Raw genomic sequence first — 14893 nt, 5'->3', positions numbered from 1 at the left:
GAAAACTCTCTTGTTTTTGAAGCTCCAAAATCTCTGATCACCCGTGACGCTTTATATTATAATATTTCTTTGTGTACTGTGCATCTCAGCGGATCCTGCCCCAAGGAGCGTCTGTGCTTGTGCAGTGCCTCTTTGTGCTTACACGGCTCTAAATATTTATTAAAGCGAAACCTGTTAGAGGCCATCAAAGGGCTACTATATTTTTTTTCTGTTATGCAACCTCCTGTTACCATACTGTGCTGCTTAATATAGAGGGACTGGAATTTTACTGCTATTGGGTGACCATTCGCACAGATTTCGCTGTCACAAAATAATACTGTTAAAATACTCTGTCCTAGGCTGTGCAAGCAACTGCACAGTTGTAGCTCTTCTGTGTATGTCACTCCTTTGCAGGTGCAACGTGAAATGTCCTACACCCTTTAAGGTTTGGCATCTAAAGAACATGAGAAGGGATAAACTGCAGCCTAGACCTAACCACCAGGAGAGAATCCTTCTGTACTTCTCCTTATGGTCTGTCTGCTGCTGAGGTTCCTCGTTGCTGTAATCAGGAACACCGATGTTCCAAAGCGAGGTGGAAGCAGCATTGTATCCTGCTTAATATTTAAACAAAACTTGATTAAATCTTGCACCCGCCCTTCCCAGACAGCTGACTTGAAACAGTTGATTGTTGTAATTTCCGAAGCTGCATTGTGGCTTCTTCAAGGCTAGGAACGTGCAATTTGTCGGGTGATCTGAACGACTAAACTTTCCTGTGTGGCTGCAGTTTTGAAGATGCTGCTGGCATGGTAGAAGCTGTCTTTCTTGAGGTTCTGCCCTGCGCCCTGTGATAGAACCTTGAAGCAGCATTCATAGATTCTAGGACTGGAAGGGACTTCGGTGGCAACGCTGTTCATTTAGGCCAACCTCCTTGCACACACAATGTGCTCCGTGCATCCCTCCATTCTAACCCCATGAGCTCCCTTCTATTTCAGGGGCTCTGTGTGGCCCTCATTCTCCCACCATGCCTGGAACTCTGCACACGTATGCTAGGAGTTTATGTGCTTCTCTTCCCTTGGCTCCAGAATCCTGTGCCCCATTACTTCCTTCCCCCACCCTGATTGTTTCTCTTCTGTCAGGGAGATCAGGTATTTGCATTGTTGACAGGTTAAATTCTGTTGGGCGAAGGGGCGGAGATGAATTAGAGGTATTAACTGGAAGGTGTTAACAGATGCCACCAACCAGTCCCTTAATCTAAAGACCATTGGGGTTTGAAGGTGTGGCTCAGCTAACCGGATGGTAGGGATTCTGCGTGTTTCCCAAAATCAATGGGGTCGTGACCAGTGCCAGGAACATTGCAGCCAATCAATTCTGACTTTCAGGGAGTGTTCGAAAGCTATCACTTTGCATACAAGCTCAACCAAAAAAGAAAAGAAAAGAAACCCATGAGATTCTCATGGAAGCACTGACTCTAACCACCAGCGTTTGCAGCTTCGAAGAACCGCATCTCTTTGTGGTGTTTAGCATCAGGCAGCTGTAAGGGACTCGGGCCACTAACTGCCACTGAGGTTCAGTGCGTATAAGGGGTGCAGGATCAGACCTGTAAGGGTTACAGCACCCTAAACCTTGTCCAGTTGGGTGCTTTTGGGGTCTGCGCCCTTCTAGAGTGGAAGGGCACAGTCAGAGCTGTAACAGAATGCCTCCTAGCATGACTGACACGTCCCTCCCTTGTGTCTCTACAGCTGGTCAGCGAGAAGGTTGGTGGAGCTGAAGGGACCAAGCTTGATGATGACTTCAAAGAAATGGAAAAGGTGAGTAGGGTAACAGATGGCTCTGTGTGCCTCTCCGCACGTTTCCAAGGCGGGTACTGACTGGATTGCACTGCTGTTGGGTCATCTTCTCCCTGCAGAAAGTGGACGTTACCAGCAAGGCAGTCACAGAAGTATTAACCAGAACTACAGAATACCTGCAACCCAACCCAGGTAAGCGCCCACAGCCAGCTCTGCTCTGCCAGCATCCTTCAGGTGCTTCTCCCATTGCATGAGGGGAGAGAGGCCGTTGTCATGTAGAGAGTGGGGAAAGCTCAGAAACGCCAGCCTAGCTGGCTTTGGGGTGGCCCCTTCCCAGCGGGCTACTGGGTTATAAGCATTGCTGCCCTCTACTGGAAATATGCTGACCCGGCTTCTGTGACAGCCATGTCCTCCCCTGCCCTGAGCTCATTCAGGCTTTGGGGCCCGTGTGGACCTGAATTTAAATTTTGATGCCACCTTGTGTAACATCTCTAGACTGTTACAGCCGGCGCTTGGCAATTATGCCCCCATCCACCCTCCACTCATTCAAGGGAAGCCTACGTCCTTGTGACGTTTTCTCTGAGCCCAACAGATTGACTGTCAAATAGTCACCCATGTCCTTTGGGTTCGAGATGCAGCAGACGGGCTACTGACGCTGGGGTGTTTAGGAATGGAGTTGTCTCCTGTGAGGTGGGAGGCGACTATGTCACGCTCATTCCTGGAGCCTGACTGTCTTCCTGCTAGAGTCCAGTCAGTCTCATTGAGTCCAGCACACTAGGGTTTAACTAGAACTGCAGGAGAGCCGGAGAACTTCTCTTTAGACCTTGTTGGTGAGCTCTGAACTGTTTTCTGTTTGCTATCTTGGAAGGGGCCAGTTTTTAGAGCCAGCGATATTTCTGGGAGACTAAGACAATAAGCTTTCTTGGCCAGTGGAGTAACTTTAAAAAAAAAAAAAAAAAAAAGCTGGCAAACAGTTACTGCTTGCTGGCAAGTCCACTAATTGCAAACACAGATGGGGCTGTCTCTTTGTGCCAGCTTCCAGAGCCAAGCTAACGATGCTCAACACGATGTCGAAGATCCGAGGGCAGGTGAAAAACCCCGGCTATCCGCAGTCGGAAGGGCTCCTGGGGGAGAGTATGATCCGGTATGGGAAGGAGTTGGGCGACGAATCCAATTTCGGTAAGTGCTCCCTGAAGTGTCCCGTTGGGCCGGCCAGCCCCTAAGTGGGCTGATAGGAAGTAAATTCCTGTTACTGGGTTTCCTTAAATCTTACTGTAAATCACTGACCTGGTCACATGAGTCAAGTGGAGAAAAAAGGGAAACTGACCTTTCCTAATATGCAGATAGGGAAATGACATTTCCCTGGCGTCAGGAGTGGGATTAGGGGATGGCAAAAGCTCCTCTTAAAGAAGTGGTGTATGCAAACTGAGCTCCTGATATGCCTTGTTGGACCCTTAACCCAGCCCCCAGCCATCTTTCTGCTACTTTAATCTGCTTTTCAAGTGTCTTTTAAAGTCCTAGCCGCTGCCTCTAGCGACCCAGACAAGCCCTTGGTCAGCGCTGTGGAGCGGATGCATCTACAGAAAAGTGAGCTGGAGTCTAGACTGTCTCACAGCCGACAGTTCTACGGATGATCTGAGGTTTGGCCCTGACCTTGCACGGAGTTGAGCACCTTCTAGGAAACAGTGAGCACCCTCTGCTCCCAACACCTCCTGGGAAGTGCTCAGTACCGTGCAGGATCAGACCAAGTCTGTATTTCTGGGGCTCCCCGGTGCGCTGGATGTGTCAGAAATGAGCATTAATAGCACCGATATAACTCACTGTAGCCACTTCTGCAGCTCCCACCATTGCAAGGAGTGCCTTGCATTCAGTCACAATCCTCTCCACACCCCTATAAGCACTAGCCCCGTTTTACAAGAGGGGCACAGAGCCTTTAACTGACTTGCCCAAGGTCAGGCAGGGAGTCTGGCAGAGCAGGGACTAGAACTTTGAAGTCCCAGGTAACTGCCTCGTCTGCTAAACCATCTTTGGTTTTTAAAACCTCCGGGAGAACTCTGAATCTAGGAGAAACCACCTTCCGACTCAAACTGAGCAAATTTGACATGGAAAGTAGCAAGGGAAGAGATCAAGATCCCTACAATGCAATTTTAACTGCAACTGGACTCTGAGGGGGCCACAGCCAAAAATTTTCCCCTGTGGTACTGCCTCATTCCCGTGAAGCAAACCAAGTGTGACTTGTGGGGATGTGGGGGCGGAGAATGAAGCCATTTGATGACAGCAGTATTAATTCACCAAAACATTGCAGCTTTCCCATGTGGCTGGATTCAGGACAGCTTACAGCTGTGTGATCACATCATAATGTGGGGCGGAACGTTCCCTGATCTGGAAGATTAAACAGTTAGGTTTTTGGGGGGAGTGGCTGTACTCCAGTGATTCCCTGGCTAGCTTTCTCCTTGGCTGGAGGAGACATTGCTGCAATACAGGATCTGAAAAGTAGTAGGGGGAAGTAAGTTTTAAGAGGACCCTACAAAACATGGCTATCTTAAACAGCTTCTCCTTTATAGGGACACCATCAGGTTTAAAAGTGTATGTTTTAATAACGCAGCCTTCCCTGTGTTGTGGTATCTTGGGTTATTAACACTGAAATGACTTTTTAAAAATTGACTTTTTGCACATTTTTGTTTTTGCTGGGGCAGTGAAAATAGATTCACTTTATCGTAAATTTCACTTTCACATTCTCTTGCCCTAGCCCGGTGCTGAAATGCTTGGGTTGCAAACACTGCAGGAGATACTTATTAGTTAATTGTTTCCGTTGGAATTTAAAAAAATAAATCACAGAAGCATTTCTGTTCATCTTACATTATTAGCTTGTCAGACTTTGGACTCCCTGGCAGGGGAAGGGCCATAGGAAAAATTGAAAATAGAAGGGTTTTGTGCAAACATATTTTTCTTCATTTTTTCATTCATGCTTAGATAGTTAACTCAGACCTATTACTTGTTAGGTTCAATTTACACCCAAAATTAAAGATCCTATAAAATATCTTGGGTTGCTGCTGACATCTGGGGAAATTTTATTTTAAAAATGGCTCAAAATGCTCTGAGACTAATCCTAAGACTTAACTGGGTCCACTATCGCATTTTCCCTTTCTGTAGCACCTTGCATCAGAGCATTCCAACCGTTTTCTATAGACACTCCTTCGGGTGAGGAACATGGGGCACAGAAAAGTGAAATTAGTTGCCAGAGATCACGTAATCTGTCTCGGAACTGGAAATGGAAGCTAGGAGTCCCAATTCCACACCACCTGCTCTAACCACTAGGTCGTGCTCCCTCCCTGCCATGCTACTCCAGTTGATCCAAATGAGAACTTGTGGGTGTTTGATACATGACTGGGGCTTGTGCATGCTGCGTGTCTCAGCAGAGCGGCTCTGCATGCAGCTGCCACAGAATCCGGCTTTAACTGGCTGGCTCTTCATTTTTTTTCTCTATCACCCTCTCTCTTTTTCCTTTCTTCTCTCACGTGAAGGTGACGCACTTCTTGATGCTGGTGAAGCAATGAAACGATTGGCTGAAGTGAAAGACTCGCTGGATATTGAAGTCAAACAGAACTTTATCGATCCTCTCCAGAACCTGTGCGACAAAGACCTGAAAGAGATCCAGGTAACTTGGAAGATTTTTCTCCTTTTCCCCCTTCTCTTTCAGACTCTGGCCTCTTCAGGTTTTTAGCACCTGCTCTAATGACCAGTATCGCTGCAGGAGCTGAAGTAGACTGCGCAGCATCTGGTTTTGTTACCCAGCGTTTTGCATGTTTTCTCTGTGTTTCCTTTGGCTCCACTAGCATTTTCTTCTGGTGTGTTTAACATCCCCTGCCACCGCCGCTGCTGTTCCTTAACCAGCCCATGACGGGGGATGTTTCTTGCAACCATTTCCAGATTTATTCACTCACGCTCTAAGCTGCCTTCATAATGTACTTTAGATCTCCCGACTTGCGTTGTGTAGCTGCAGGTACTTGAATCGTTTGCATTGTGGATTCCTGAGACTGACACACGGGGACATTGCCTTGCGTGCATTTTATAGGCCATTGATCAGCTTTGAGTTCCAGTGTCCCAATATCCTGAAACGTAGATCTAGGGCTGCATGTCTCTCTTTCTTGCTCACCTACGTATCATAAGAAGCCCAGAAACAACCCCCCAAGTATGCGTTATCATAGCAGCTGTCCCCACTGAGGAGGTCTGCTCACAGCTAGCCAGCACCTTCCTCGCATTCACAAGACACAAGGCTCTTGAACATCACAAGGTTTTGCAGTGGGAACCATTGAAACCTGTATCAAACCAGTCAAAATCTACTGAGAACAGGTTCTCGCTTACAATGTGACCTATATGAACTGACTCCCGAACTAGCAATATAACAGACTTACTGAGCACCCATAAACTTGTTAGGTGCCATACAGACAAATTAAGACAGACGTGATCCCCGTCTGCTTTCAGTCTCAGAAGAGATGTGACAAGCCCAGGGCTTATCACCAAAGTGTTGCGTCTAAAGACTCTTGATTGCCCAGCGGAAAACCGAAGGCAAGGGGCCAGCTGTATAGTTCTCCTTTAAAAGTGATTTATGGCCAGCAGACCCATGCTGAACTGCGGCAGTTTGGTTCCCCTCCAGTTTATGAACAGAAGGGGAGAAAAATGTACCTTCTTGCCAACTTCTTTATGGCTGTTTCCAAACAATGAAAAAGAAACTCTAGTCACAGCAATCATAAGTCTTCTGCTGAACTGGATTCAAGTAGTTTCCTCATCCCCCCCGCACTGCTCTTCATTCCTGACCAGCGTCCCCTGTGGAGCATTGCGCACTGGGACCTGTAGTCTGCGGGGAGCCTGTCTGAAGGCGATGCCAGCAATGACCTATTCTGGGTGGTGGGAGGCTGGGTTGTTGGGTTTTTGCTGTGTTCATTGGGAAAAGTTTGGGTGCCCCGGCCCGTGGTTTTAGTTTAACCGCTCATAACCCTTCCCTCCCAAGCATCATCTTAAGAAGCTGGAGGGGAGGCGCCTGGACTTTGACTACAAGAAGAAACGTCAGGGGAAGATCCCGGACGAGGAGCTCCGCCAGGCCCTGGAGAAATTTGAAGAGTCCAAGGAAATAGCTGAGACTAGTATGCACAACCTTCTGGAGACTGACGTGAGTGTCCCCTAGAGATCGCTGCCCCCTTCGCTCGTCTGCGCACTGCTGGAGTGCTGCCTGAGCTGCCGTACTCCTGTGTGTGCGTCTGGGGCAATGGGGCTGTGTGCTTTTATTCGGGGGCAGGGGAGAGTGTCTGGTGCTCTAACGCTCATAAAAAAGGACACTGAAATCTCCTGTCATGCCTCTGCCAATGGGCCCCTGTTGTGATCCTGCACCCCCTCCCCCCGATATTTCCATTCTGGGGCCCCCCCCAAACAGCTTTGCAAATGCCCTTCAGTCCTGACCCCGTAGCCCCTCCCTGCTGATGCCAGTCCGGGGCTGAGACGGATAATTATATGAATGAGGCAGTGTGTTTGGACATGTTTGGTCAGGACATGGCTGACACAGCTCGTTCAGTCATGATGCAAAATGTCAGCTAAACCCGTGTCCTCCGAGGTGCCAAGCTATCAGCCGCTGTCTCGCTGAGCCTTAGCGAATGACGGAACTTTAAGGTCCCGAATTCGAAGACTTCTCACTGCATGTAAATTTCTTTTGCACGTTTCCCAGTGTGCAATAGAAGTCTCCCGTAGTAGCCTGTGAAAGCCACTCATCGCAGTTTATGACCCTTTCAGATTGAGCAAGTGAGCCAACTCTCAGCCCTGGTGGATGCCCAGGTCGATTACCACAGACAAGCAGTGCAGATCCTGGATGAGCTTGCAGAGAAACTCAAACGCAGGTGAGGGTCCTAGGGCCGGTGCGGATCCTGCAGGAGGAGAGAAGCGTGGCAGAAACTGTAACTTGGGAGCAGAAAATATCTGGCTCCTTCCTCCGCGGTTTATTCCCTGGCATTAGAAGCTGTAGGAGCCTTTGAGGGTAGCTTTATCACTGCATCTCTTAGACTTTCATGGTGAGGGATTGTGTCTGCATGATCAGTTTTCTACAAAAGGTACTTTCTGGCATCTGCTGAGAAACACCTCTGCATTCTCCGTGGGTTAAATAGTTTCTTGCTGCTTTTGGCCATCTCTGGATCCAAACATAAATGCTCACAATGAAATGGAAGATGCAAGTTGATTCCTTCTTGAGCTGGGGTGGGTAGGGAGGAAGGCTGGGGAGCAGGGCAGAGTGCACACTGAATCCTGTATTCATGTCAACGATTGCAGTTCCTAAGAGGCCGCTGGTGTTGGATGTAGGAGTTGTGGCCAGAACGCTGTTGGCATTTCTGATTTGATTCTGTTTCGACTCAGTAAACTCTACCTCCTCCACTGTCAAGAAGATGAACTAGCATTATGCTAATACCTTTGAATTAGCCCCTTCTGGCTTCCCTTGCCATCTGAATGTCTGGCTCCGTGTCTGATTTATTACAGGAGCATCCAAAGGCCCTGATCTGGATCAGGGCCCCATTGTCCTATGTACTGGCCCACATGGTTGGACAAGGTCTCTGCTCTAAAGCCCTTGTGATCTGTTTAAAGAAGGGACACAAGCAGGTGGCGGAAAGATGGAGAGAAGGAGGGTAACAGTAATAACAGGGTGGTGACAGCCACTACAATAAAGCACAATTCCGCAAAGCCGAGATGATGGATCTCGGTGATTCCTTGTTTTTTAGCAAACTCTTGCTCTGTCCTCCCTATACATCTTGGTAAACTGTGCTGCAAACATATGACTTCCATATGTCCCCTGGAATGTTTTAGATGGAACCCTGGAGCACACTCTTGTAAATGGAATACAGATTAGTGTCTGGTGTGGAGGAGCAGGAGGAAATGCATTCCCCAAGTGATTCTGCAGTGGGGCTCGGAGGCATCCTGGCCTGGGCTGTGGAATCTTGACGCTGGCTGTTAGAAGCAAGAGGCTTTAGGATTAATATCAGCCAGCCATCAGGATCTTCGTACAAGGAGCTAATTCTGCAATCCGCCTGCTGTTACCAGCCTTTTCCTTTAACCCTCATGTAACTTTATTCACACTCCCGTCACATGCACTTTCTCTTCAAACGAGGTGTTAAGAGTCTGTCCCTGTGTGTTTGTGTTTTGGAGTCCTAGGCATACTTGTTAGGCCTCTCTGCTGGAGGGACTGAGTCAGGAAGAGGGACTGAAAGAACGAAGTATGTGTAGCTTTGCCACACTGGGAGGCAGTGTGGTCTAGTGGTTAGAGCCCCTGGACAAAGTCTCGGGAGACCTGGGATATTCCTGGCTCTGCTGCCACCGTACTGCATTATCTTGGGCAAGTCGCTTCCCCCCCTCTCTCCGTGCCTCAGTTTCCCCTCTCTCTGTGCCTCAGTTTCCCCATCTGTAAAATGGAGGTAATGATACTGACCTCCTTTGTAAAGCACTTGGAGATCTGCAGCTGGAACGCGCTAGATAAGAGCTGGGGGCTTGTGTTGAGCTGCCTGCTAGGATATTTTCCCCTAGCCATGTTCCCCAGAAATCCTGCAAAGTGGTGTGACTATACTCCATCTGACAGGTTTCAGAGTAGCAGCCGTGTTAGTCTGTATCCGCAAAAAGAACAGGAGTACTTGTGGCACCTTAGAGACTAACAAATTCATTAGAGCATAAGCTTTATGCATCCGAAGAAGTGGGCTGTAGTCCACGAAAGCTTATGCTCTAATAAATTTGTTAGTCTCTAAGGTGCCACAAGTACTCCTGTTCTTTATACTCCATCTATTACCAGCTTGTGTTTGAGTTCCTCCTCCATGCATGAGAACTGACACGCGCCAAGTAGTCTCTGGTTTAAATTAATATGGGCCGGAGTGGGGAGTATCCTGGAAACTACTGCAACAGTGGCCTCTGCTGGCCAAAGAGTAACAATGCTCTGAAAGGAGATTTCCTTTAAAGCAAGAGTGGTGGGAATTTGCCCTCGCTGCCTGAGAGAGGTAACTGGGGAACCTTCTCCAGGGCAAAAGCAGACGCCTGCATGGGGGGAAATGGTGAAAAGAAAACCAGTCAGTCATGCTGTGGGACTCAACTGACAGATTTCATGCCGGTCACTCTGAGGAACTGCAAAAGTACTCCTGTTCTTCTTTTTGCGGATACAGACTAACACGGCTGCTACTCTGAAATCTGAGGAACTGGATTCCACAACCAATCTGGTCTGCCCAGATGAGGCTGAGGAAGGAGCAAGGCAGAGGGGAGAGAACTGAATTGCATGCAACTCATCTAGACGCTGCGGGGGTTGCAAGGCCTTGTTGTGCAGGATATAACCCCTCTTCCCCCAGCCGGTACACAGACTCTGTGTGAATCTTTGTGGTTAGAAGAGACCTGCACACAAACCTCAGCCTCTCAGAACCCTTTGCTGTATCTGCTTGGGTGGAGAAGGTAGCTTTGTAGCCTCTTCTCGAAGGAAGGGACCACTCTTTCTCAGACCGTGATCCCACACATGGCATCCTCCAAAAGTGGGGGGCGGGATATGGAGACTCATGAGTTTAACTTTCGTCCCTGCTGCAAAATGACTGATGCCTTCTTCTACCCCAGGGGTTCTCAAACTGGGGGTCGGGACCCCTCAGGAGATTGTGAGGTTATTATATGGGGGGGTTGCAAGCTGTCAGCCTCCACCCCAAACCCTGCTTTGCCTCCAGCATTTATAATGGTGTTAAATATATTAAGTGTTTTTCATTTATAAGGGGGGGGTCGCACTCAGAGGCCTGGTATGTGAAAGAGGTCATCAGTGCAAAGTCTGAGAACCCCTGTTCTACCCCATCTCTTCCAATAAATCTCTCTTGGGATGGGACCTTTTCCTTCTCGGTATGAAATTCTGCAGCGTGATTCAAACCCTTTATTCCTTGTGGAACTGCTGAATCAGGTGCTTGGGGATATTGGTGTCTATAGGGTTGATTCCTAATGCCTTGTTTTTGATCTACTGCCGTACCCCTTGACCTGCCATGGCTGAGGTGTGGGTGACACCAGAAGAACGTTCAGAGCTTCCTGTGTTAATTTCTGTGGCGGGAGCGATGTTGTCGAACCTCCCGGGATCTGTGTAGGATGTAGACAAATCTGAGTCTGAACTAGTGATAGTCACAGTCTGATACTTCCATCTGCGTGGGCACAACTGTGGTAGGGGATATTCAGCTTTCATCCCACCTGTCCAGGGGGTGATGTGTGAATGGGACAGGAGAGATGGTTGTGTGTATTAACCTCCGCAGTGTGCTAGGTGAGACGGTACGGTCCCTGCTCTGAAGAGTTTATCCTACCAGGTGGGATCCGAACGAGGTATTTCCTTTGAAATCAGGGTGAGGGCATCAGTCTCTGGCCAGACCCCTTACTATATTTGGGGCCTGAGCCAGTTCCCACTGACCCATGGAAACACGGCCAGGGGAGCGGGATGAGTTGGCTGTTGCTGCTCGAGTCACTCGCCGTACGCAGACAAAGCTTCGCTCTAACTTCACCCTGTCTCTGTTGCCTCCTCAGAATGAAGGAGGCCTCTTCACGCCCCAAGCGGGAGTACAAACCTAAACCCAGAGAGACGTACGATTTTGGAGACGCCGACCAATCCAACGGAGGCTTTTCTTGCAACCCCACCCCCAAAGTCTCAGGTAAAGATGTCACAGGTGTGCTGTCCACGCCGTCACAGCAAGCAGCACTGGGAATGGAGGGGATTCATTCTCTCAGAGGAGACGAGAATGTTCCTGTGCCGGTTGTGCCGCAGACGGCCCAGGAGGTGGCAGAAATGTTTAGAAGCAGGGGCCCTTCGCTATCATGGCCCACACATCCTCCCTATTCTTGGCTTTGGCACTGGTGCCAGTGGGACCATTTTCAGCCAGTGCTGGCTGGCTGCCTCTCTGTTCTGATTCTAGAGTGGCCCACCTCACTTCGAGACCCGTGGTGTAATCTAATCGTGGTCTCGGAGTGGTGGACAGGAGAAATCATGTGTCGTCCTTCCCCCCTGCACACTCCAGCCCCTGTAATTTCCCTAACTCGGGATGTAGGATACCATATCCCTCCCCACTAACAGACCCCTCCCTTTTGGGCTGGACCAAGGGATTCTTTTTTACATAGATTGGTTTTAAGCATGTCTCTTTTTATTTGGAAGCAGCTTCCTCCTCTTTTCGATCCGACAAGCCATCCCGGACCCCCAGCAGGAGTATTTGTGAGTTCCCCCCCCACACACGCTGCATGCAGTGTGGCCTCCCTCTCTCTCTCTTTCTCTCTCCTCACTCCTGCACTCACATAAGCTGCCATTTCGAGCCACTAACACTTTGTCCACCAAATAACTCATTCTGGTTTTAGTCTGTCCACTAAAAACCTTTGAACTAATTCTGCCCTTGCTGACTGCTGTACAGCCAATTGACTTGGGTTGTAACCGAAGGAAAGATTTGGGCCCTCGTCTATTTCATTTTTATGGACAAAATGCCTGGAGTTCCCCCCCCACCTGGATGCATTGGAAGGAAACATTTATTTTGTGGCCTTTCTTTCCCCTCTTTCTCCGCCAGCACGCCCACCCCATTTTGTCCATAGAAATTTTTCTGGCCATAAAGGAAATCTTGCATACGTGTTTGAAAACAAGTTGCCGTTACATATGACCCATCCAGCAAATACGCTGTCTCCTTCTTTCACTCCTCCTGGAGCTGTCGCAGTCACGCCAACACAGCCAGAGGCCAGTTAGAAAGCAAGGAGCACTTGGACATGCCGTGAAAGTTTTGTAGGATAAGGGAGAAGTGGGAGAACTGTGTGGAGCTCAGCGTGGATCTGTTGAGGGGTTTCTGCAGTTACTTTCCCGGGTGATGGGAGGTCCAGGCAGGAAGTGGTGATATTGAGCAAGAGACAGAACAGGGAGAAGATCAGGTCTTGCATTTCCCTTTGGGGAGGGGAACAGTCAAGCAGATCTGTTTGGGGAGGGCGCACAGTTCCTACAGGAGAGTAGGGAGGGAGTGCCTCTGCTTTTGGAAGGAGTGGTCTGGGATACTGGGGGGAAAAATGAGGGGGCCAGTATCGAAATGCTGATGGGGAGTAGCCTTGCATGAGGGTTGTCAGTTCAGAGCCCCGTGTTGGGGAGGAGAGGACAGGGTACTGACCCGTGCTGTTCGCTTCAGTGTGTAGGGCTGAGCTGTGTTGCCCCTGTGTTTTGCCTGTGGGAAACCTTTGCAGCTGGGAAATGCAGAGTGAAATTGGAAAGTCTCTTCTGAAAAATAAACCTGCTGTTGCCTGTGGTGTTTCCTGCCTCCTCTCCCTGTGTCGGGTTGTTCCTGGCTTTTAATATCCAACTACCTGGGGCAGCTCCGGCCACCCCATCCGTTTAGAAAATCCATTGAACGGCTGCAAGTTCCCGAGTGTTGAGTGGGAAGTGGGGTAACGGAGATGTTGTGTTCTCCTCTCTCGGATTCCACTTGCTGGGTTACTTGGGCCCTTGTAGTGCAGTGGGAGCCCGGGCCAGTCTGAGACCCTACAACAACGCAGCTCACGCAGCCCGCTCCTGGAAAGGGTCCCGAGGGTAAACGCTGGACTCCAGGTGACGCGCTTGAGACATGGATTCTGAAAGCCTTCTCGTTTTTCCTCCTGATGTTAGCGAGTTTGGCCAACTGCCCCAAATTCCCGTTCCTTGTGTATGGGGAAGGAGGGGCTTGTGGCTGAAGCACATGACTGAAAATCAGGGGATCTGGGCTCTACTCCCAGCTCTGCCAAAGAAAAGTTTGTGGCCTTGGGCAAGTCCCTTGTGCCTCACTCTCCCCATCTGCTGCTTTTGAAGACCCGATAAGAAGCGCTGCACAAATGTGAAGCCCCTTGGAGAGGCTGCTCCTCTGCGGGGCAGGAGAGGGGTTTGTCCATCCAACCCAAACTGCCCTAGGATGTGTATTTACTCTAGCAGAAGCGTTGGGAGGAAGAGGCTCTGGGAACTGAATAGGATGGTAGTGGGGACCCATCTCACCTGTATTTGAAACTGCAACTTCCCCTGCCCTCTGCTTGTCTGGCGGTAGCCTCAGCACAGACACCAAGGCCTGACTGGGATGAGACAAAAAACTCCCCTCTCACCCAGAGAAGGGCCTCTGTCTTGGAGTTGATGCATATAGATGGGGTAGAGGGGGCACTTTAACTACTGTCATCCATGCTGGATCTGTTTGACTAAACCGAGGATTGTGCTCTCCAGGGCTGTTCACCAGGGCACTAAAGTTCACCTTAAAATTAGGGGTGGAAAATTCTTCTGTGGGAGAAGGGGAGGGGGCGAGTTTATTGCAGAAGCTGCTCCATGATCTGGCTTCACACGCCAAGATTTGAAGAGTCACTAGTGCTGTTTGGGTGCCCCACTTGACATACCTTTAAAGGAGCCTGATTTTCAGAGAGCCAAGTGCTTGGCACTTTCTGCAAATCAGGCCCCTTGATGGTGTTTCCAGGTAAGCACTGAACAATAGAGGCACCCAAAATCACTAGTCCATCCTGGCAATCTGGCCCACAGGCTCCATATTCTCTCCGTTACCATCCAGTATTGAGTCTAACCCAGTCACCAACTAACAGATTCACTGACCGTTGGTTTCCCCACGGTGATCATTAAAGTAGTAACACTCTCACTTCTGACTTGAAGGAAAACTGCCTCACTTCTTCTCTCCCTTTCCCAGCGGGGATCATTCTGGCTGGAGTTTAACCGTCTTCATTGACTAACTGGAGCTAGTGGAGAGCAGAGCAGCAAGGGGGGCTGGAGGGACTGACTAAGAAGGGATAGATCGGGAAGGCAGAGAAGCAGACAGGCTAAGGGAGGTTGGTGAGGCTACAGCTTGGTGTTAACTCCCTTCAAGGAGGGAGAAGTAACTTAGCGTGGTGCATGGGATAGTAGGAGGAAAAGGAAAACCTGGGCTATGCTGTGGGATAGCCACCAGGGGGAGGGCAGGAGCCCATTGCTTGGCATGCTTATAACTCAAAATGTGCAGGAGGGAACAGTCGGTCCTGGCAGGGAGGTGGGAGCCGAGTATGGCTCTTAGATCTAACTTCTGCCCAACTGTTCAGTGCTGCAGTGACTAGGAAACCCGGCAAAGGTGCTCAGTGGTGACCAGATTGCTCTG

General features: G+C 49.4%; 1 protein-coding gene across 3 annotated transcripts in view; it reads left to right on the top strand.

Annotated features, from left to right (window-relative positions):
* The window catches only part of SH3GL1 (SH3 domain containing GRB2 like 1, endophilin A2), a 48374-nt gene that overhangs the window by 30247 nt on the left and 3234 nt on the right, over nucleotides 1-14893 (top strand). For 2 of the 3 annotated variants that reach the window (XM_054013314.1, XM_054013316.1), the window contains exons 2-9: nucleotides 1719-1787; nucleotides 1886-1958; nucleotides 2802-2945; nucleotides 5291-5424; nucleotides 6778-6936; nucleotides 7551-7654; nucleotides 11313-11437; nucleotides 11938-11991. In XM_054013314.1, coding sequence (XP_053869289.1) covers nucleotides 1719-1787; nucleotides 1886-1958; nucleotides 2802-2945; nucleotides 5291-5424; nucleotides 6778-6936; nucleotides 7551-7654; nucleotides 11313-11437; nucleotides 11938-11991 — 862 coding nt within the window. The remainder of the gene's footprint in view (nucleotides 1-1718; nucleotides 1788-1885; nucleotides 1959-2801; nucleotides 2946-5290; nucleotides 5425-6777; nucleotides 6937-7550; nucleotides 7655-11312; nucleotides 11438-11937; nucleotides 11992-14893) is intronic. The other variant, XM_054013315.1, reaches the window with a different exon arrangement.

This window comes from Malaclemys terrapin, chromosome 24 (assembly GCF_027887155.1).
Source record: "Malaclemys terrapin pileata isolate rMalTer1 chromosome 24, rMalTer1.hap1, whole genome shotgun sequence".
Lineage (NCBI taxonomy): Eukaryota > Metazoa > Chordata > Testudines > Emydidae > Malaclemys > Malaclemys terrapin.
This window is presented reverse-complemented; position numbering and strand designations above follow the sequence as displayed.